The sequence below is a fragment of the Capra hircus genome, chromosome 19 (assembly GCF_001704415.2).
Source record: "Capra hircus breed San Clemente chromosome 19, ASM170441v1, whole genome shotgun sequence".
Lineage (NCBI taxonomy): Eukaryota > Metazoa > Chordata > Mammalia > Artiodactyla > Bovidae > Capra > Capra hircus.
The window spans coordinates 22575605-22599212 of record NC_030826.1 but is presented as its reverse complement, the minus strand read 5'-3'; the positions used below and the strand labels follow the sequence as shown (position 1 = coordinate 22599212).

Below are 23608 nucleotides of genomic sequence, written 5' to 3'. Positions count from 1 at the left end.
GGTTGATATAAGATAACTTCCATGAGCATGAAGCCAAGACAGAAAAAAGGGATTCAAAATACAGACAGAGATTTCTACCATCATTTAAATATCTGGATCAAGCTCTACCTGAAGCAAGAACTCCACCCCCCACCCCCCACCCCCGGACCATTCGGTTACACAACTCTAAAAACTCCCAGATTTGCTTTAGTGAGTATGAACAAATTTTTTTTTCACTTGTAACAGTGAGTCTTTATTAATATATCACCTTCAAGATTATCTTACCATTTAATTTCTTCATCCTTTTTTATTTGTATTTTATTTATTTATTTTTGGCTGTGCCTTTTGGCTTGTGGGATCTTAGTTCCCCAACCAGGGATCTAACCCAGGTCCTGGCAGTGAAAGCACCAAGTTCTAACCACTGATCTGCCAGGGAATTCCCTTGCAAAAAATTAAAGCCTAGAAAAGTTAAGTGAGGGGACTTCCCTGGTGATCCAGTGGCTAAGATTCTGTGCTCCCAATGCAGGGGGCCCGAGTTAGATCTCTGGTCAGGGAACTAGATCCCACATGTTGCAACTAAGAGTTCGCACGCAGCAACTAAATATCCTGAATGAATGGAACAACTAAATAAATAAATAAAAATTTAAAAATTACTTAAAAACAAAAAGAAAAGCAACTTATCCAAGCACACCCAACTAGTTTGTGGCACAACCAAAAGAATCCAGTAGAAAGTTGACAACTGAAGATCAATCAGATCAGATAGGTTGCCTCTGAAGTGGTATTTGTAAGTCAGGATGCTTCTTCAGCTGGAAAGCCAGACTTCTATTCACCAAGTATTGATTTCTGCACTTTTCAGGAATGCAGTCATTGAGCAGGGCAGAGGTCCATTTCGGCATTCCCCTGACAACACGAACATCACTTAACTCAGTGTTAAGAGCATATTCTTTCTGTCCCTCTAACCAGGTGAACATCTATTTCTGCTTTATTGACTATCCCAAAGCCTTTGACTGTGTGGATCACAATAAACTGTGGAAAATTCTGAAAGAGATGGGAATACCAGACCACCTGACCTGCCTCTTGAGAAACCTGTATGCAGATCAGGAAGCAACAGTTAGAACTGGACATGGAACAACAAACTGGTTCCAAATAGGAAAAGGAGTATGCCAAGGCTGTATGTTGTCACCCTGCTTATTTAACTTATATACAGAGTACATCATGAGAAACACTAGGCTGGATGAAGCCCAAGCTGGAATCAAGATTGCCAGGAGAAATATCAATAACCTCAGATACGTAGATGACACCAACTTTATGATCGAAAGCAAAGAACTAAAGAGCCTCTTGATGAAAATGAAAGAGGAGAGTGAAAAAGTTGGCTTAAAACTCAACATTCAGAAAACTAAGATCATGGCATCTGGTCCCATCACTTCATGGGAAATAGATGGGGAAACAGTGGAAACAGTGTCAGACTTTATTTTGGGGGGCTCCAAAAATCATTGCAGATGGTGATTGTAGCCATGAAATTAAAAGATGCTTACTCCTTGGAAGAAAAGTTATGACCAACCTAGACAGCATATTAGAAAGCAGAGACATTACTTTGTCAACAAATGTTCATCTAGTCAAGGCTATGGTTTTTCCAGTAGTCATGTATGGATGTGAGAGTTGGACATAAAGCAAGCTGAGTGCTGAAGAATTGATGCTTTTGAACTGTGATGTTGGAGAACTCCTGAGAGTCCCTTGGACTGCAAGGAGATCCAACCAGTCCATCCTTAAGGAAATCAGTCCTGAATATTAATTGGAAGGACTGATGCTGAAGCTGAAATAACAATACGTTGGTCACTTATGCAAAGGACTGACTCATTTGAAAAGACCCTGATGTTGGGAAAGATTGAACGCAGGAGGAGACAGGAACGACAGAGGATGAGGTAGTTAGATGGCATCACCAACTCAATGGACATGAGTTTGGGTAAACTCCGGGTGTTGGCGATGGACAGGGAGGCCTGGCGTGCTGCAGTTCATGGGGTCCCAAAGAGTTGGACACAACTGAGCGACTGAACTGAACTGTACTGAACCAGATGGGGGACAAACCTTCCCTGGTCACATCTTCCACAGGAAGTAGACGCTGAAATGAAAGTGATTCTCAGACTGAATGAGCTCTTTTCATTGAGATAAGAATGCAGGCCATGTGGGCTTTAAGAGTTGAAGAATAGGAGGTCATTCTTTTTTTTGTTTGTTTTTTTGGTCACACAGTATGGCGTGTGGGATCTTAGTTCACTGATTAGGGATGGAAGTTGTGCCCCCTGCATTCGAAGCACTGAGTCCTCACCACCAGGTTCCCAGGGAAGTCCCTAGGAGGTCGTTCTTACAGAGTGAAATGAGAGATTCCTGCAGCAGTTCTTCCACCCTGTCACCGTCTAGCCCCCACACAGGTTCTGGCATAGTAGCTGACATTCCAAGGTTGGCAAATGATTCCTTTGGATTAAACTTTGTCCTGTCATTCTGACCTGCCAGCCTGTGCCCTTGGAAGGGCTCCTTCACCTCCTTGAACTTCGCTGGTTGGCACTGCTAATCCCTGGGGCTGAGAGACTGGCACAGAGGCCCGCTGTGCCCCAGATCCCAGGTCAGGGCACCACCAGAGGACGGAGAAGCCAAGGAACAAGGATGCCACAGATTCCTGCTGCTGTGTTGGCCCAGAAAGATACTGCCCATCAGCCCTTCATTAGCTTCCCTCAGCAGCTTGTCCAGACGTTGTTTTCTTCATGCTCATGCTCTTCCTTCCCTAACCCCAGCTCTTCCTAGAATCCAAATGTTTCCACCCTGGCAGCAAGCAAGGGTGGGGGGCTGGGAGCATGGAGGAAATGAGGGGAGGGAGAGAGGGGGGCCTAGCCTAGGGTAGCTGCTGCAGGCTTTCTTTGACATATATTGAATATTAAAAATTCATGTGAACTTTGAAGTCTGCTTCAAAATCTTTTCCCATCTCTTTTAATATAAAATAACATTTGAAATCACTTAAAAGTTGTAATACTTGAAAAAAAATTTTTTTTTAAATTTTACTAAATGTCATGTGAAACTGTTGGTGTTAGGATCCACGAAAACGTGCTGTTTTATTTTGCGGCTCTAAGTATGATTGGCACACACTACTCTATTTTTCCTTTCAGCAAGTATTTATGAATGTCCTACTATGTGTTTGGAACATAGGTGATGTAACAGTGAGTAAACAAGGCAGAGATCAGGCTACAGGGAGCTACAGGGAGGATATGGTTAAAGTGGGAAATTGAGGGACTTCCCTCGTGGTCCAGTGGCTAAGACTCTGAACTCCCAATGCAGGGGGCCCAGGTTTGCTCCCTGGTCAGGGAACTAGAACCCAGATGCCGAAACTAAGAGTTCGCATGCTACAATGAAGATCAAAGATCTTGCATGCCGCAACTAAGACTCAGCACAGCCAAACAAGTTTTTAAAAAAATTTTAAGGTGGGAAATTGAGAAAGTAGGAGTCATCCAAAGGAGGGAAACCAGAGGTAAGGGATGTAGAAATGGGTCATCCACAGATTGAGGATGACCTGATGACATGTTGAGGAAGGGATTGTTGCATTCTGACATTCAAGGGTTTGTCCAGGATGTTTCCTCCCAGACCTGCACCCTTTGCTGTGCTCCTGGTCTGTACATAGCACTGCCATCAACTCACTGGTTAAGACAGGAACTTAAGAATCATCCTCAAGCCATACCACTCCACCTTCTACTCCCACACACACATGTCCAATTAATCACCGAGTTCAGAATGGCTTTCACATTCATTCCTTTCCATTTCTCTTTGACTTATGGCTGAAGTCACCATCATTTCTACCTTAGGTGACATGATGATGGCCTAGTGACTACTTTCCCCACAGTGATCAGTCTATGGTTGTTAAAATGCAAATTGGATCAGGCCATTCTCTGCTTAATGCATCCAGTGTTCGTTCTTTTTCAGAGAGAGGCATAATTCATGATACGACCTGTAGTCTTCTGCATGGTGACCCTTGTCTACTGTCCAGATTTGTGGTACTGTCTTTTTGTTTTTAGGGTTTATTTCTGGCTGTGCTGGGTCTTCATCACTGGCAGCGGCGGGGAACGGGGGCTATGCTCTCGTTGTCATGTGCGGGTTTCTCATTGCAGCGGTTTCTCTCTTGGGGAGCACAGGCTCTAGGGCTCATAGGCTTTAGTAATTGTGGTGCCCAGGCTTAGTTGCCTCTCTGCATGTGGCAACCTCCCAGACCAGGGATCGCAGCCATGTTCCCTGCATTGGCAGGTGGATTCTTAACCACTAGACTATCAAGGAAGCCCCCTGGTACTTTGTTTCACTGCCCTCCCCCACTTTTTTTTCCACCCTGCCATGTGACTTAGTTTCCTGACCAGGATTTGAACCCAGCCCTGGCAGTGAACGCACTGAGTCCTGATCGCTGGACTGCCGGGGAACTCCGCTGCGTCACTCTTTGTGTGGCTTTATTCAGTTGATAAAATATGCCGCGTTCCTTCCTTTCTCAGGACCTTGCGCAGACAATGCCCAATGCCTGGTAGGCTTTCCATTCTCCCGTTTCCGCCTTCCTGGCTCCCCTCCTTCTACTCCACCCCCTTTATCTTATACATTCTCACTTCTCATTGGAAGTGCTTTTACAAGTTTAATAGAAGGACTGATTATGAGCTCTTGAGGAAAGCCTCTAACATGAAAAATGTAGAATGTGAAAAACAGGGGAAAAGACAGAGAGAGCAAAGGCTATTCATGGAAAATAAAACTTGAGAAAAACTCATTATTTTCCTCAGAGAGATAAGAGAATATATTGTAAGCATGAAATAATGTGCTACCAAAAATTTTCTAAAATCCAGTCAGAATTAAAAGAGCATTTAGAAGTGTGCTATTGGAAATGAAAAATTCATGGAAGAGTTAGAAAATAAAGTTGAGAAAATCTCCCAGAAAGAAGATATTAGGAAGAAAAATGAGACAATCATGGTACCAGTCCAAGACACCCGACATCAAAATAATGAAGAGAAAGAGAAAACTGAGAAAAAGGAAGGAAAGACAGAAAAGAAAAAGGAAATCATAAATGAAATCATGAAAGAAAAATTTCAAAACCAGAGAACATGAGTTGCCATACTGATGGATCATTGAAATTCCCAGAAGAGTGAAAGAAAACAGATTCACATCGAGCAACAACAGAATTAAATTTCAGAACATTGAGATGAATGCTTCAGAGGGGAAGAGGGAAATGTTACATACAAACACCAGGAATCAAAATGACATCGAACTTCTAAACAACACACTGGAAGCTAAAAGGCAATCAAGCAACTTCACCAAAAATTTGAAGGAAATAGAATAAGATATCCAGTCAAACCATCAATTAAGTATGAGGGCAGAATAAAGGTATTTTCAGGCATGCAAAGTCTAAAAACATTTATCTACCATGAACCCTTCTCAGAAAGCCACAAGAAAATACACCCCATCAAATTAAGGAAGTCAACCAAGAAAGAAGACCCAGACACATTAATAGAAAACAAGAGATCCAACATAGATGATAGGACTTCCCAGGCTGATGGTGAAAGGGGATCCTAGGAAGAGAGCTATACAACAAATAAAGAGAGAAACTTGGATATGCTGCAGCAGGTCATGAAGCTCTGGGAAAGACTTTTTTTGCAGGGGAAGGTGAAATCGATAGACTACCTTATATGTCTGAACATTTTAAAACAGATTTAAAAGCTAATGAACAGCCAGAGCAGGAGTTGGCAAAGAATCCACAGAAAATAACAACAAAAAACTAAGCAAATACAGCTACTAACTATGGGAAAAACAAACAGTTGCTTAGAAAAGGAAATGTAATCATAGTTTACTACTTGAATAAGTAAGCTGCAAATCTGTGGGTGCCTGTGAACAGAGAGGCATAATAGAGTTTGTGTGCGTAATTGTTTTTATTTTTTTCAAGATTTTTTTTAATGTGGACCGTTTTTAATGTCTTTATTGAATTGTGGCACTATTGGTTCTGTTTTATGTTTTGGTTTGCTTGATTTTTTTGGCCACAAGTCACATGGGATTTTAGCTCCCTGACCAGAGATCGAACCCACACCCACTGCATTGGAAGGCGAAGTCCTAACCACTGAACCGTGTTTGTTTTACATTTTAACTTCATATAAAGTAGTGATGATAGCAGCCAGCTGGAAGTGATTGCACTTGACAGAGGGGAGGGAGAGAGGACAACTTTGGGGAAGAGGGAGGGAAGGTGCAGGTTCCTTCCCTCTAGCCTGGATCCTTAGCAAAGGGGTGAGTCTGCCCAGGAGGTAGGGCTGTACTTGAAAACTTAGGAAATAATTGAGCATCTCAGAGGCTGGGCATGCACTCCAGTACTGCTGAGTCCTTCACAGAAAGCCAGGGTGTACAATAGGTCCTGGCTTCTACAGCCAGAATACTTGGATTTAAATCCCAGATTTTCCACTTACTAGTTACGTGGTCTTGGGCAAGTTACTTGACCTCTCTGTGCCCCAGTTCCCTTATTTGTATAATGGAAGGACAATAATAGGATTATCATGAGAATTAAATGAATTAATGTTAACATGCTTAGAAAAGTTCCTGACACACCGTAAATGCTCCATAAGGACTAGCTATTACTACTGCCTGCACAGTTATGTAAACCTTGATTATTAATCTCACCAAAGTTACCTAATCATATTGGGAGTATGGGGTAGTGTATAAGCACATACACGCATATGAGAGGCTAAGGGGAGAGTTGGAGCTCCATTTTTTTATGTGTGTGTGGTTGCTTTGTGGGTTTGTGGGATTTTAGTTCTCCAACCAGGAATTGAACCTGTCCCCCACCCCTCACAGGTGTGAAAGCACAAAGTCCTAACCACCGAATGGCCAGAGAATTCCCAGGATCTTCATCTTCTACAGTGGAAAGTGAGCAGATAATGCCATAAAGTAGAAAGTCGAGAAATAGCAATATAAGCTTATTGCTTGGTGAAACAGAAAAACAGGCCAAAATAATCAGCTAAAATTGGTAAAAGTGATTTCTTTTGGGGAGAGAGAAATAGAGGGAGCATTGTTGGCTGTGCTTTGGAACAAACCATTGGAACAAGTTCTATAAGACTCTTTTAACTTTGTAAAAACTAACAATCTTCCCTGGAGAAGGAAATGGCAACCCACTCCAATATTCTTGCTTGGAAAAGTCCATGGATAGAGGAGTCTGGCGGGCTACAGTCCATGGGGTCACATGACTGAGCACACACGCCTGAGGAGGGTGGAGGGAGATGGGTTGGTAGCAATAAACTGGTAGAACAACATAACAAAAACTATGAAAATCTTAAATGTATAGCTAGCTATTTAACATCTGTGTTCCCATCTAGAATATAAGCTCCCACCACACATGGCCTCTGTTTGGTCTGCTCTCCTCTATATCTGGGCACCCTGGCAAGGCCAGCACCGGGAGGTGTGCATTAAGCCTTTGTAGAATGAAATCTTTTCAGTGTTAAGCATACTTTGCAAAGACATCCTGCATTGAAGAGGAATTTGGGCATGATAATCTCTGATGTCTTTGTTGGTTCTGTGATTCTAATCTACCTTCTTTCTCATCTCAATTTCTCTTAACCATCTTGCTTGGTTTAAATTCTTATCTTTTTTCATGTCCAAATTTTCAAATGAATGGTGGATTCCCATTTCCTCCATTGTTTCATGATCCTCCTTGGCACCGGAGAAGCTTCCTCTCCCCTTATTTTTATGACACTGCTCTCCTAGGTCAGAAAACTCTTTTCGAGCTTGTATCCTTTCTCAGTCTTCTTCTACCTCATACATCATTTCACATGACAGAGGGCTTCTTTTTCTTGAAAGTCTTCCTTCCTGTGTGCCTCTTCCAATTTTTCCAGCTGTGCCCTCCCTGGGTTTTAAGGCCTTTTCTTATTCCAGGCCATGTGTTTCTCCAGCCCTCCTCATCAGTTTTCTGTTATTCTTTTTTCTATGTGCAGATTCTTTCTCCTGGCTTTCTCATGAACTGATGGGTCAACCTCTCTTCTGTGTTCCTAGACTGCCACTTGCATATTTTAAGCCAGAAGGCTCCTTCATCTATATCAGGGGTCCCCAAACTCCAGCATCTGATGCTTAATGGTGGCTCAGATGGTAAAGAGTCTTCCTGCAATGCAGGAGACCTGGGTTCCATCCCTGGGTTGGGAAGATCCCCTGTAGAAGGGAATGGCTACCCACTCCAGTATTCTTGTTTGTAAAATCCCATGGACAGAGAAGCCTGGCAGGCTATGGCCCACAGGGTCACAAAGCAGGGCGGTGGGGGGTGGGGGGGTCACAAAGAGTCAGATACGACTAGGCAACTAACACATATGACACACAATAAATATCATGTGCTTGAATTTTCCTGAAACCATTCCCCTCAACCCCGGTTGTGAAAGAATGGTTTTCCATGAAACTGATCCGCGGTGCCAAAAAGACTGGGGACCCTGACCTATATGATCCATAGTCCCCTCCAAGTCCAGTTTTAAACTTCTTAAACAATGAGGAGACTGGTTTGGCTGCAATTAATAACACTGGCAGCTAATATTTTCTGTTCTGATCTGTTTCTGGTTTGGTCACTTTCCTACTCAATTGAACTTCATCAGATTAACTCAAGACATACGGTGTTTGATCAGTTACAAGACATTAAGAGAAATTCTTAATTCTTTTAGTCTCTAGTTTCTTCATTTGCAAATTATTTTGTTGACACAAGTGTTTTCCATCTTTAAAAGAAAAAGTTTGGAAATCATTGGCAATTAGGTCAAAACTCTGTTTGGAATTCAAGACCAGCTTTGATTTGGTCCCAATTTTCTCATCTGTATCATTTATGTTTCTGAGAAGAACATAGAAGATGATATAGCAGTATGGTTAAGAACAGAAGTTCCAGGGACTTCCTTGGTGGTCCAGTGTTTAAAAATCCACCTTGTAATGTAGGGGACGTGGGTTTGATCCAAGATCCGACATGCTGCAGAGCAACTACTGAGCTTGCACACTGCAACTAAAGATCTTGACAACACAGCCAAAAAAAAAAAAAAACCCCATTTACCATCTCTATTATTTGCTGTCTGTGCGGCCTTAAGCAAGAAACTTGGTCTCCCTGAGCTTCAGTTTGTTCATCTACAAAATGAGGCTAAATAATAGCACCTACCTGACTGAATTATTGTGACAATTAAATGAACAGTTGCATATAAGTTAGAGAGAGCCTGACACATAGTTTATGCAATTAATCAAGTGCCCCAAGGCAGGTTACTCAACCTTTCTGAGTCTGGGTTTCTCATCAGTAAAATGGAGATAATAATATCTATTTCATAAGGTTGTTTTGAGGATTAAGTTATCTGATGTATTAACTGTTTTGAAATACTTTTTAGACTTACCTGGGCTTCCCTGGTGGCTCAGAGGTTAAAGTATCTGCCTGGAATGCGGGAGACCGGGGTTTGATCCCTGGGTTGGGAAGATCCCCTGGAGAAGGAACTGGCAACCCACTTCAGTACTCTTGCCTGGAGAATCCCATGGAGGGAGGAGCCTGGTAGGCTACAGTCCATGGGGTTGCAAAGAGTCGGACACGACTGAGTGACCTCACTTCACTTAGACTCACATGGAAGTTGCAAAAATAGCAGAGAGAGCATAAAGATAAACATATAGCTCAACGGGACAGAATTGAGGGTTCAGAAACAAACAAATGGTCAGTTGAATTTTGACAAAGAACAAAGAGTAGTCTTTTTAACAAAGGGTGCTGAAACAATTGGATATCTATATGCAAAATAATGAATTTGGACCCCTATGCAAAATGAATTCAAAGTGAATCATAAATAGGTAAGAGTTGAAACTATAAAACTCTTGAAAGAAAACACAGCATTTTGCACCATTGTGACTTGGGTTAGGCAATGATTTCTAAGATATGACACCAAAGTCATAAGCAATAGAAGATTTGATAAGTTAGGCTTCATACGAATTAAAAATGTCTGTGCTTCAAAGAATATCACCCAGAAAGTGAAAAGATAATCCAACATTCCGAATAGGAGAAAAATTGTGTATATCATGTATATAACAGGGAACTTGTATCTAGAATACATAGAGACAGTTCCATTTTAAAACAGGCAAAGGATCTGAAAGAACATTTCTCCAAAGAAAACATATGTGATACAACAAGGATGAACCTCAAAGATATGCTAAGTAAAAGAAGCCAGTCACAAAAGTTTAAAAGGCACTATCTTATGATTTCATTTATATGAAATATCCAGACCAGGCAAATCTATAGAGAAAAAAAGTAGATTAGTATTTGCCTAGGGGTGAGGAGGGATTTGATTTAGGTCATACCTGAATGGTCTAGTGGTTTTCCCTACTTTCTTCAATTTAAGTCTGAATTTGGCAATAAGGAGTTCATGATCTGAGCCATAGTCAGCTCCTGGTTTTGTTTTTGCTGACTGTGTAGAGCTTCTCTATCTTTGGCTGCAAAGAATATAATCAATCTAATTTTGGTATTGACCATCTGGTGATGTCCATGTGTAGAGTCTTCTCTTGTGTTGTTGGAAGAGGGTATTTGCTACGACCAGTGCGTTCTCTTGGCAAAACCCTATTAGCCTTTGACCTGCTTCGTTTTGTACTCCAAAGCCAAATTTGCCTGTTACTCCAGATATCTCTTGACTTCCTACTTTTGCATTCTAGTCCCCTATAATGAAAACGACATCTTTTTTGGGTGTTAGTTCTAGACGGTCTTGTATGTTTTTATAGAACTGTTCAACTTTAGCTTCTTCTGCATTACTAGTTGGGGCATAGACTTGAATTACTGTGATATTGAATGGTTTGCCTTGGAAATGAACAGAGATCATTCTGTCGTTTTTGAGACTGCATCCACGTACTGCATTTCAGACTCTTGTTTACTATAGGGCTACTGAGGGAAAGTTACAAGACTCAAAATAGCCTGGAGTTAAAACTCCCCTCTGGGTCCTCCCCACCATTCTATGCAAAACAAAGAACTCTCTCACCCAAAGGAAAAGAAAATGGACATTAAGGTTGATTACACCTAGCTCCCAGCTGGTCCATCCTCTGGCTGATCTCCAGAATTCCTTGTCCTAGCCGTTTAAGAGATAACTACTCCGAACAACCTGGGATAGGAACAGGCCCCCTTAAGACAATAGAGTTCCACATATACGTCTAATATACTTACTCTTTTCTTGGGTTAGTGCAGCAGCTCACTAATCTGACTGCTGCCCCTTCTCACCTCATCAAAGGTATCTGTTCCTGGAAAGTGCCAGTCTTGTTCTTTTTCCAAACCTCGCCTTTTCTAACTCCCTTACCCTACAGCTACTCCATTTCTTCTAAGGGCTTCTTGCTCATAGTAGTAGATACAATGGATCATCTGAGTTAAATTCACCCATTCCAGTCCATGTTAGTTCGCTGATTCCTAAAATGTCGATGTTCACTCTTGCCATCTCCTGTTTGATCACTTCCAATTTGCCTTGATTCATGGACCTAACATTCCAGGTTCCTATGCAATATTGCTCTTTACATCATCAGACTTTATTTCCATCACCAGTCACATCCACAACTGGGTATATTGTCACCCTGCTTATTTAACTTAAATGCAGAGTACATCATGAGAAACGCTGGGCTGGATGAAGCAGAAGCTGGAATCAAGATTGCTGGAAGAAATATCAATAACCTCAGATATGCAAATGACACCACCTTTAAGACAGAAAGCAAAGAACTAACGAGCCTCTTGATGAAAGTGAAAGAGGAGAGTGCAACATTCAGAAAACTAAGATCATGGCATCCAGTTCCATCACTTCATGGCAAACAGATGGGGAAACAATGGAAATAGTGAGAGACTTTATTTTCTTGGGCTCAAAAATCACTGCAGATGGTGACTGCAGCCATGAAATTAAAAGATGCTTGGTCCTTGGAAGAAAAGCTATGATCAACCTAGACAGCATGTTAAAAAACAGAGACATTACTTTACCAACAAAGGTCTGTCTAGTCAAGGCTATAGTTTTTCCAGTAGTCATGTATGGATGTGAGAGTTGGACATAAAAAAAGCTGAGCACCAAAGAACTGATGCTTTTGAACTGTGGTGTTGGAGAAGACTCTTGAGAGTCCCATGTACTACAAGGAGATCCAACCAGTCAATCCTAAAGGAAATCAGTCCTGGGTGTTCACTGAAAGGACTGATGCTAAAGCTGAAACTCCACTACTTTGGCCACCTGATGTGAAGAACTGACTCGTTAGAAAAGAGACTGATGCTGGGAGACATTGAATGTGGGAGGAGAAGGGGACTACAAGGATGAGGTGGTTGGATGGCATCACCGACTCGATGGACATGAGTTTGAGTAAGCTCTGCGAGTTGGTGATGGACAGGGAAGCCTGGCGTGCTGCAGTCCATGGGGTCTCAAAGAGTTGGACATGACTGAGTGACTGAACTGAAGGGTTGAGGAGAAGGAGGTGGGAAGAAATGGGGTGTGAATGCTAATAGGTACATGGTTTCTTTTGAGAATGTTTCAGAATTAGGTAGTGGTAATTGCACAACTCTGTAAATATATTAAAAGCCATTGGATTGTATACTTTAAACAGGTGAACTTTATGGAGTGCAAATTATTTCTCAATAATGCCATTTAGAAAATAGTACAGTGAGTCCCTGTGTACCCTTCACCTACTTGAGAACTTCTTACCTAGCAACAGGACATAACAGTAGTAGGACAATCGAAACTAGGAAGCTGACATTGGTACAATACCATTAACTAAAACAGACGATATTAGAATTTTAGCAGGTTTTAGAATAATGCCTGGCACACAGTGAACCTTATACAAGTGCTAAGGACTTCACGACACTGACAATGATGAACATAATAAAGATGACACTGGACTTTCTATTGCAGCCAGGTTGATTTGTTGGTTGCTTCAGAACATGCCATTTTTTTTTCTTTCCAAACTCTAATCTTAGAATTTACCACCACCTGGGATTCCTTTTCCCTTCTTCTTTCTTCACCTCCTCAAATCCCTTAAATCACCCATCTCCAACACATCTCTAATACTGCTTCTCTCTTCTTTGAACCTCCACACCAGCCTGCAATGGCCTGGACTCTCCTTTGCATAGGTGTCACTTTCTCCTGTGAGTCCTAAATTATCATCTAGATGAAGAAGCTGTAAGGATTACAAGTCCTCTACATCCTCCACAATAAACTTTGTGAGTGTTTGAACAAACTGATCTAAGTCAGATTCAACGTTGTTACCAAAAATGGAGCAAGAAGGATGAAACGTAAAACAAAGAAGTCAAGGAGATGTAGGGCAATTCAAGCAGAAAGACATAACTAAAGAGTTCAGGAGTTATGGGGTGTTCACTATAGCCTCCATAGGGTTGCCAGAGACAAAAAACAGGAATGAAGAGGGAGGGGGAGAAAATTTTCTGCAGTGTAGTTCCCCACCACCTCTTTTATTTTGACGGTTCATTGACTAACTCCTCCTTGACAACAAAGGGTTAAATACCCTGCCCCCGAATTCCTATCACAGAGCATCACAAGAGCTCCGGTTCTTGTCTACCTCAGGGCTACCTGTTGAGCTCCTTGCAGTTGGCTTTCCCCTCTCCCCACCTGCCCCTCTCCCCAACCCCTGATACATTAGTGAGCCTTCAATAAATGATGACTGAATTAACGACTGAACACATGAACAAAAGACTGACTGACTCGGAGTTAATATTGCACGTCAAGTCAAGTCTAAATACATAAGGCTAGACACAGAGTAAAGTACAAATTTCCACGTGCATGCTTGTTCAGTCGTGTCTGACTCCTTGCGATCCCGTGAACTGTAGCCCGTCAGGCTTCTCTGACCATAGGATTCTCCAGGTAAGAATACTGGAGTGCGTTGCCATTTCCTCCTCCAGCGGATCTTCCCAACCGAGGGATCAAACCCGTGTCTCCTGACAATCCTGCATTGGCAGGCGGATTCTTTACCACTGAGCCACCTGGGAAGCCCCAAATTTCGACAAATTTATTAAAATTCTGGAAGCCTGGGTTTCCTGTGGCCCCAGGCGAGTCGCAAAGTTGCTTCCCCGGTAGCTCTGACGGTAAAAAATCTGCCTGCAATACAGGAGGCCGGGTTCGATCCCTGGGTCAAGAAGAGCCCCTGGAGAAGGGAATGGCAACCATTCCAGTATTCTTGCCTGGAGAATCCCATGAACAGAAGTACCTGGCGGGCTACAGTCCGTGGAGTTTAAAAGAATTCCACACGGCTGAACAACTAACACTTTCACTTTCAGGCCAGTCGCAGCTGAGGCCCTAGAAACTGTTCTAAAAAAGCGGAAGGAGGGGCTTGCATCCATTCCAACCACACCTCCTCGCGCTCAATACTTCCGTCCTTGGTCCCGCCCCTTCCTGCCCGAATTGCAACTGTAATTGGTGAGTTCGCCAAACAGCCTGAGTACTTTGGCGCCTATTGGGTCAACCGCTGAACCTGGGTTGCGTACTTCCTGGCTTTGGGAACGCGGAGCGGACGTAGGCTTGCCGCCATTCCCTTGCTGAAAAGCGGCCGTCTGTGTGAGGGGCTAAAGGGGTGCGTGGCGGATTGTAAGGGCCAGGCTGCGGGAGGCGAGGCGAGGTTAGGTTGGGGCTGAGCGGCCAGACGGACTGGGCCGGCGCACTCTGAGCGAGGCGGAATTGCAGGCGGGGGGTTTCGACGTGTTTCTGTGGCCCCTCTTGAGGGCCTGGGCCCTGTTCGTTAATTTTTTTTTCTTCTGCTGCTCCCCAGATTCTCCGGGCATGGCCGGAGTATTTCCTTACCGAGGGCCGGGTAACCCGGTGCCTGGCCCATTAGCCCCGCTGCCAGACTACATGTCGGAGGAGAAGCTGCAGGAGAAAGGTGAAGAAAGCGGGCGGTAGAGGCGCCTGGGGGCGGGTGTGCCAGTGTGCGCGTGCGCGCAGCGGGTTTGACCCCTACCCCTGTTTTGTCAGGTGTCAAAACATTAGGTTAGTGCATTTATTAGCCCCCATTTATTTTTTCATCTAATCGAGTATCTGAAACCATCCTTTTTTTTTTCTTTTTTAAGTGCCTATTACTTGTAGGCATTGATCCAGACAATGGGGATACAACAGTGATGCGGACAAAACCCCTTCCCTTACAGGGTTTAAATTGCAAAGGGACATAGTTTATAAAACAAAACCGGTTTCATTAGTTGTACCAAAAATACCAGTCAATGATAAATGGCTGGCAAAAATTTAAAAAAGTAAAGCAGAGCAAGTTGACAAGAGAATTGGCAGGGAGTGTTCCTTCTGGATGCCCACCCACTGTCACGCATCCTGACAGAAACTCAGTTTAGGGTGAGAGGTGGGGGGAGATGAAGCGAATGGTGTGCAGATCTTTAAACTGAGGTGTCTTTTGCAGCCCGAAAATGGCAACAATTGCAGGCCAAGCGCTATGCCGAAAAGCGGAAGTTTGGATTTGTGGATGCGCAGAAGGAAGACATGCCTCCAGAACATGTCAGGAAGATCATCCGAGACCATGGAGACATGACCAACAGGAAGTTTCGGCATGATAAAAGGGTGTACTTGGGGTAAGACTATCCTGGAATTATTTCATTTGGAATTTGGTCCCTTTTCCTTCTGCCTGTCTCTTATGTTTCAGTCCTGGAGAGCTGCTGTCATTTTGGGACTTTAAATGTTCTCAGACAGCTCATCTGGGTGGTTATCCATTTAAAGTTCATTTGTGTCTTTTGTTGCTCAGTTCAGTCACTCAGTCGTGACCCATCCTTTGTGACCCCATGGACTGCAGCACACCAGGCTTCCCTGTCCGTTACCAACTTTTCAGAGCTTGCTCAAACTCATGTCCATCGAGTTGGTGATGCCATCCAACCATCTCATCCTGTCGTCCCTTTCTCTTTCTGCCTTCAATTTTTCTTAGCATCAGGGTCTTTTCTAATGAGTCAGTTCTTCACATCAGGTGACCAGAGTACTGGAGTTTCAGCTTCAGCACCAGTGAATATTCAGGGCTGATTTCCTTTAGGATTGACTGGTTGGATCACCTTGCAGTCCAAGGGACTCTCAAAAGTCTTCTCCAACACCACAGTTCAAAAGCATCAATTCTTCGGCGCTCAGCTTTCTTTATGGTCCAACTCTCACATCCATACATGACTACTGGAAAAACTATAGCTTTGACTAGACGGACCTTTGTTGGTAAAGTAATGTCTCTTCTCTATAATATGCTGTCTAGGTTGGTCATAGCTTTTCTTCCAAGGACCAAGCATCTTTTAATTTCATGGCTGCAGTCACCATCTGCAGTGATTTTTGAGCCCAAGAAAATAAAGTCTCTCCTGTTTCCATTGTTTGCCCATCTGTTTGCCATGAAGTGATGGGACCAGATGCTGTGATCTTAGTTTTCTGAATGTTGAGTTTTAAGCCAACTTTTTCACTCTCCTCTTTCACTTTCATCAAGAGGCTTATTAGTTCTTTGTTTTCTTTGTCATCTGCATATCTGAGGTTATTGATATTTCTCCTGGAAATGTTGATTCCATTTGTTGTTAAATTCCACACATAGGGATGTCATACAATATCTCTCCTTTGTCTGACTTCACTCAGTGTGATAATCTCTAGGTCCATCTGTATTGCTACAAATGGCATTATTTCCTTTTTTATGGCTGAGTGATATTCCATTGTACTAATGTATATGTACATTATGATGTACATATCATACTGAAATATGATACACACATAGCATACTGAAAGATGATGCTGTGAAAGTACTGCACTCAATATGCCAGCAAATTTCAGCAGTGGCCACAGGACTGGAAAAGGTCACTTTTCATTCCAATCCCAAAGAAAGGCAATGCCAAAGAATGCTCAAACTACCGCACAATTGTACTCATCTCACACGCTAGTAAAGTAATGCTCAAAATTCTCCAAGCCAGATTTTAGCAGTATGTGAACTGTGAACTTCCAGATGTTCAAGCTGGTTTTATAAAAGGCAGAGGCACCAGAGATCAAATTGCCAACATCCGCTGGATCATGGAAAAAGCAAGAGAGTTCCAGAAAAACATCTTATTTCTGCTTTATTGACTATGCCAAAGCCTTTGACTGTGTGGATCACAATAAACTGGAAAATTCTTCAAGAGATGGGAATACCAGACCACCTGACCTGCCTCTTGAGAAACCTATATGCAGGTCAGGAAGCAACAGTTAGAACTGGACATGGAACAACAGACTGGTTCCAAATAGGAAAAGGAGTACGTCAAGGCTCTATATTGTCACCCTGCTTATTTAACTTATATGCAGAGTACCTCATGAGAAACGCTGGACTGGATGAAGCCCAAGCTGGAATCAAGATTGCCAGGAGAAATATCAATAACCTCAGATATGCAGATGACACCACCCTTATGGCAGAAAGTGAAGAGGAACTAAAAAGCCTCTTGATGAAAGTGAAAAGGGGAGAGTGAGAAAGTTGGCTTAAAGCTCAACATTCAGAAAATGAAGATCATGGCATCTGGTCCCATCACTTCATGGGAAATAGATGGGGAAACAGTGGAAACAGTGTCAGACTTTATTTTGAGGGGCTCCAAAATCACTGCAGATGGTGACTGCGGCCATGAAATTAAAAGACACTTACTCCTTGGAAGGAAAGTTATGACCAACCTAGATAGCATATTCAAAAACAGAGACATTACTTTGCCAGCAAAGGTCCGTCTAGTCAAGGCTATGGTTTTTCCAGTAGTCATGTATGGATGTGAGAGTTGGACCATAAAGAAAGCTGAGTGCCGAAGAATTGATGCTTTTGAACTGTGGTGTTGGAGAAGACTCTTGAGAGTCCCTTGGACTGCAAGGAGATCCAACCAGTCCATTCTGAAGGAGATCAGCCCTGGATGTTCTTTGGAAGGAATGATGCTAAAGCTGAAGCTCCAGTACTTTGGCCACCTCATGCAAAGAGTTGACTCATTGGAAAAGACTTTGATGCTGGGAGGGATTGAGGGCAGGAGGAGAAGGGGACGACAGAGGATGAGATGGCTGGATGGCATCACCGACTCAATGGACGTGAGTCTGAGTGAATTCCGGGAGATGGTGATGGACGGGGAGGCCTGGCGTGCTGCAGTTCATGGGGTCGCAGAGTCGGCCACGACTGAGCGACTGGACTGGACTGAGTGTGCATGTGCTGCGTCTTCTTTATTCATTCATCTGTTGATCTGTGTTCAGGTTGTTTTCACGTTCTGGCTGTTGGAAGTAGTACTGCAGGGAACATTGGGTTTTGTGTTTGTTTTCAGATTATGGTTTTCTATATATATGCCAGGAGTAGGATTGCTGGCTCATATGGTAGCTCTGTTTTTTAGTTTTTTTAAGGAACCTCCATATTGTTCTTCTTAGTGACCCTAACAATTTATGTTACTACCAACAATGTAAGATGTTCTCAGTTATGTTCTTTGTTGTTCTGTTTCTTTTCCCTGATCTGGGACTGGAGTTTTTAATTTGTCCTGTTGCCACTATGATAAGACGTCTTTATCTTTGAGTGAATTAAAGCATACATTCTTGTTGCCTGTAATTCCTAAGTGACAAGAATCTTCAGGTTTGAGGGTAGTTACTTCCTGAGGTCTTTGTGTCCTTTTGTTTTCCCAAGGTGGGTGAGTACAGGTATAAATACCTTAGCAGATCCTTTTTCATTTGTACACAAAAGTGTTAGCCATTTCATGAACTAGTCCAAGACAGCAACGAAAGTTGTGTTTATTTCAAAAGTATTTGAGAACTGTGCTAGGTGCCAGGGATATAGCAACAGTCAGGAAGCAACAGTTTTTCTGGAGCTTATGGCCTACTGACATAACAGACAAATGATTAAAATAAAGTGTAGTGAATATTTTATTATTTAGGCTCAGACGGTAAAGCATCTGCCTACAGTGCGGGAGACGTGGGTTCGATCCCTGGGTCAGGAAGATCCTCTGGAGAAGGAAATGGCAACCCACTCCAGTACTCTTGCCTGGAAAATCCCATGGACGGAGGAGCGTAGTAGGCTACAGTCCATGGGGTTGCAAAGAGTTGGACACGACTGAGCGACTTCACTTCATAGAGAGATAGGATGTGAGATAGCCTAAAAGCTGTTTTTAGGGAGATAGCTGATGATTTAGAGGGACTGAAACCCAGTATTGTGGGACAGTGATGTTTAAGGAAAAAAAGTGGCACTGTTGGAGGTGGGGAGGCAGAGTTCCTGGTCACAGAGGGCCTGTGTACTATATTTAGGAGTCTAGACTGTAAGGCCGGATACTGTGGAGGGCCTGTGTACTGTACTTAGGAGTCTAGACTGTAAGGCCGGATACTGTGGTACCTTGTTACTTCTCTGCATGGCTCAGGTAGCAGAACACCTTGTCGTTTCTAATCATCTCTCTTCCTGTTGTCACAGTGCCCTCAAGTACATGCCACATGCAGTCCTCAAGCTCCTGGAGAACATGCCTATGCCTTGGGAGCAGATCCGGGATGTGCCTGTGCTGTACCACATCACCGGAGCCATTTCCTTTGTCAATGAGATCCCCTGGGTCATTGAACCTGTCTACATCTCCCAGTGGGGGTGAGAAGGGCTGGAATGTGGGGTGTGGTGGTGGCAGTTGAGGGGACACTGTGCAGAAACTGTTGCGTGACATTGTCGACTTCCAGGTCAATGTGGATTATGATGCGTCGGGAAAAAAGAGACAGGAGGCATTTCAAGAGGATGCGTTTCCCCCCTTTTGATGATGAGGAGCCACCTTTGGACTATGCTGACAATATCCTAGATGTAGAGCCACTGGAAGCCATTCAGCTAGAGCTGGACCCTGAGGAGGATGCCCCTGTATTGGACTGGTTCTATGACCACCAGCCATTAAGGGATAGCCGGAAGTGAGTGATAGTTGGAGTTACCACTCCTGTGAGGGTTTGGAACTCCAGAGGGGTCCTGGGAGACCAGTAGGTAGCATGACCTGGCTAGCTGGTACACCTACTTGAACTTATATGGGCCTCTCTTTTTTCCCTAGGTATGTAAATGGTTCCACTTACCAGCGCTGGCAGTTCACATTGCCTATGATGTCCACTCTCTACCGCCTGGCCAATCAGCTCTTGACAGACTTGGTTGATGACAATTACTTCTATCTGTTTGATCTGAAGGCCTTTTTTACATCCAAGGCACTTAATATGGCCATTCCTGGAGGCCCCAAATTTGAGCCTCTTGTTCGAGACATCAACCTACAGTAAGTTAGAGAGAGTAGAGTGTTTTTAAATTTAAAAAGTAAATTTTAAATGTATTTTTTAATTGAAGGAGAATTGCTTTACAGAATTGTGTTGGTTTCTGCCCAACATCAACATGAAGCAGCAATTGTAAAATCTAATCTTGATCCTCTAGATCCCATTGTAGTTTCCAGACTGCCCAACTCAGCTGCTCACCCTTGATTCTGTGCCCTAGGGATGAAGACTGGAATGAATTCAACGACATTAACAAGATCATCATCCGGCAGCCTATCCGCACCGAGTACAAGATTGCGTTTCCTTACCTGTATAACAACCTGCCGCACCATGTCCACCTCACCTGGTGAGAGAGCTGGAGCCCAGCTGGGTGAAAGGGGTGGCTGCATTTCGGTTGGGCCAGCGGGGAGCACCTTGGCTGACTCTTGTTTCGTTTCAGGTACCACACTCCTAATGTTGTGTTCATCAAAACTGAGGATCCTGATTTGCCAGCTTTCTACTTTGATCCTTTGATCAACCCAATTTCCCATAGACACTCTGTCAAGGTGAGAGGAAGGGACGTTCTCAGCTCTTCAAGAGAAATTTCCTGACTGGGCAGAAGCATGACTAGATAAAAGTCCAGCTAGAGGGAGACATGATTTCCATCCTTAAGTGTTCCCCTCAAGCTGTAAGAGGGGAACTGTAATGTGAGAGTTTGGCACTTGGCTCAAACCAAGTTATTGATATTATCTTGGTTTCTGTGATTACCCATCTGGGCTTTATTGTTTCTCCTCTGGGACTCTAATCTTATTCTGGTCTGTTTCCAGAAATTTTTTTTTTTTTTTTTCAAAATATTTTATTATTTATTTGGCTGCACCAGGCCTTAGTTGTGGCATGCGGGATCTAGTTCTCTAATCAGGGATCACACCCGTGTCCCTTGCATTGGAAGTGTAAAGTCTTATCCACTGGACCACCAGGAGAATCTCTCCAGGGTGTCTTTAAATCCTTCTTTTGAGCTATAATTCACTACCACACAATTCACCCATTTACAGTGTATGATTCAGTGGTTTTAGTTTATTCACAGTTTATTAACCATCACTCCATTTATTAGGACATTTTCATTTCCTCAGAAAGAAACCCTGCACCCATGGTAGTGACCGTCTATTTCTCTTGAATTTTCCATGTCTAGGCAATTGCTAATCTGCTTTCTGTCTCTATAGATTTGCTTGTTTTGGACATGTCGTATAAATAGAGTTGTACAGTTGTACAGTAGTCTTTTGTGGCTGGCTTCTTACACTTGGCACAGTGTTTTCGATGTTGATTCATGTTCCATCGTGTTCTTAACATAAACAGATCTCCTTCCCCAGGCCCAGTTTTTGGAGCTTGGACAGGAGGTGATTGCATGTTTCTCTCTCCCTGGTATTGGGGGCTCCTCTGGGAGGCCTTTGGTGGAGCCAGTTGCGGTGAGAGGGGTGCTGCTTACTTGCCCAGTTGGCCCTGCCCTGTTCTCTGCTCCCTTGGCCTCCTTTGCCCTGGTTCTTCAGGGCTTCTCTTGTCAGGCAGCCCAGTTTCCATAGCAAATGTAGCCACTGTGTTTGGCCCCAGAGAGTTTCTCTCTCATCCCAGGTCTCTGCCCAGTTCAGCAGGAGCTAAACCCTTGGGGGTTCTTCTTTCAGAGCCAGGAACCATTGCCAGATGACGATGAGGAGTTCGAGCTCCCAGAGTTTGTGGAGCCCTTTCTGAAGGACACACCCCTCTACACAGACAATACAGCCAATGGCATCGCCCTGCTCTGGGCCCCCCGGCCCTTCAACCTACGCTCTGGTCGCACTCGCCGGGCCCTAGACATCCCCCTTGTCAAGAACTGGTAAGGCTTCTACCTGGGGAGAGTAGCAGATGTATAGGATTAAAGACTCAGCTGGGTGGGCATAGAGCCTTTAACAGGGCAGCTGGCGGGAGAGGTGGGCCAAGCTCTAATGGGTGTGTTTTTTCAGGTATCGGGAGCATTGTCCTGCTGGGCAGCCTGTGAAAGTGAGGGTCTCCTACCAGAAGCTGCTTAAGTACTATGTGCTGAATGCCCTGAAGCACCGGCCCCCGAAAGCCCAGAAGAAGAGGTGAGGTGCCCTGGGGCCCCTGCTCAGCCTTCTTCTGTTCCAGAGATGACCAGGTGGCTCACTCTCACTCCTTATTCCCATCCCAGGTATCTCTTCCGATCCTTCAAAGCCACCAAATTCTTCCAGTCTACCAAGCTGGATTGGGTGGAGGTGGGGCTGCAGGTTTGCCGCCAGGGCTACAACATGCTCAACCTTCTCATTCACCGTAAGAACCTCAACTATCTGCACCTGGATTACAACTTCAACCTTAAACCTGTTAAGACGCTCACCACCAAGGTACTTGCATTGGACCTTAAGGGGGTCCTGGGCTGAGGACGGACTGGTTTTGCCCTGGCCTCTTGGGAAGGTGTGCATCCAGTCCTGAGCATTGCTGACCTAATGTTGTTTCTGTCCTTGGCGTTTTTTCCAGGAAAGAAAGAAATCTCGTTTTGGAAATGCTTTCCATCTGTGTCGAGAAGTTCTGCGTCTAACTAAGCTGGTGGTAGACAGTCATGTGCAGTATCGGTTGGGCAATGTGGATGCCTTCCAGGTGAGGCTAGGAATCCCCAGTCCTTGCCCCATGTAGGGAAGCTGGGTGAAGCCTGGGCTGATCATGGAGCTGGCTCTAGCTTAAAGCGTGCTGGGGCCACTGTGTTGCAGCTGGCAGATGGGTTGCAGTATATCTTCGCCCACGTGGGGCAGCTGACGGGCATGTACCGCTACAAATACAAGCTGATGCGGCAGATTCGTATGTGCAAGGACCTGAAGCACCTTATCTATTATCGCTTTAACACGGTAGGACCCTGCCCTTGTGCATTCATGTTCTCAGATCCATCTTAATCTTTCCATCGGTCAGGGCTCTTTCCAAGGGCCTATTTGGCGAGAGGCTCTGAGTGTTATTACTGCTGTCCTGTAGATCTCATCACTTCTCCCCAGAGCCCACCTTTAGTTTAAAATCTCAGTTGCTGGTTTCCTCATTAACTCCATTTTAAATATTGAGGTCTTAGAAGAGTTTTCTCTTTCTTCCCCCTTTATTGCCATACCTCTGCTCTCTGCTCCATCTCTGTCCAGTGTTCTGTTGTTGTCTGAATGAATTACTAACTTGTGTTTTTGACTTTTGCTTGGGATCCTAGGGTCCTGTAGGGAAGGGCCCTGGCTGTGGTTTCTGGGCTGCTGGCTGGCGGGTCTGGCTGTTTTTCATGCGTGGCATCACCCCTTTGCTGGAGCGATGGCTGGGCAACCTCCTGGCCCGGCAGTTTGAAGGTGAGTGGTTTTCTCCATGTCTGACTTCTCCCATTCAAGAATAGATCACGTGTGCGCCTGATCCTTCCCTTGTCCTTGTTTGAGATTGAGCATCCCTTCCTGTCGGATCACCTCTAA

General features: G+C 44.0%; 1 protein-coding gene across 1 annotated transcript in view; it reads left to right on the top strand.

The window, feature by feature from the left end:
• The window catches only part of PRPF8 (pre-mRNA processing factor 8), a 31096-nt gene continuing 21913 nt past the window's right edge, over positions 14426–23608 (top strand). Inside the window, exons 1-14 of the mRNA XM_005693313.3 lie at positions 14426–14532; positions 14728–14838; positions 15361–15529; positions 19348–19512; positions 19599–19817; positions 19952–20164; positions 20377–20502; positions 20596–20701; positions 21812–22002; positions 22130–22249; positions 22336–22525; positions 22659–22778; positions 22889–23023; positions 23362–23491. Coding sequence (XP_005693370.1) covers positions 14739–14838; positions 15361–15529; positions 19348–19512; positions 19599–19817; positions 19952–20164; positions 20377–20502; positions 20596–20701; positions 21812–22002; positions 22130–22249; positions 22336–22525; positions 22659–22778; positions 22889–23023; positions 23362–23491 — 1984 coding nt within the window. The 5' untranslated portion in view covers positions 14426–14532; positions 14728–14738. The remainder of the gene's footprint in view (positions 14533–14727; positions 14839–15360; positions 15530–19347; positions 19513–19598; positions 19818–19951; positions 20165–20376; positions 20503–20595; positions 20702–21811; positions 22003–22129; positions 22250–22335; positions 22526–22658; positions 22779–22888; positions 23024–23361; positions 23492–23608) is intronic.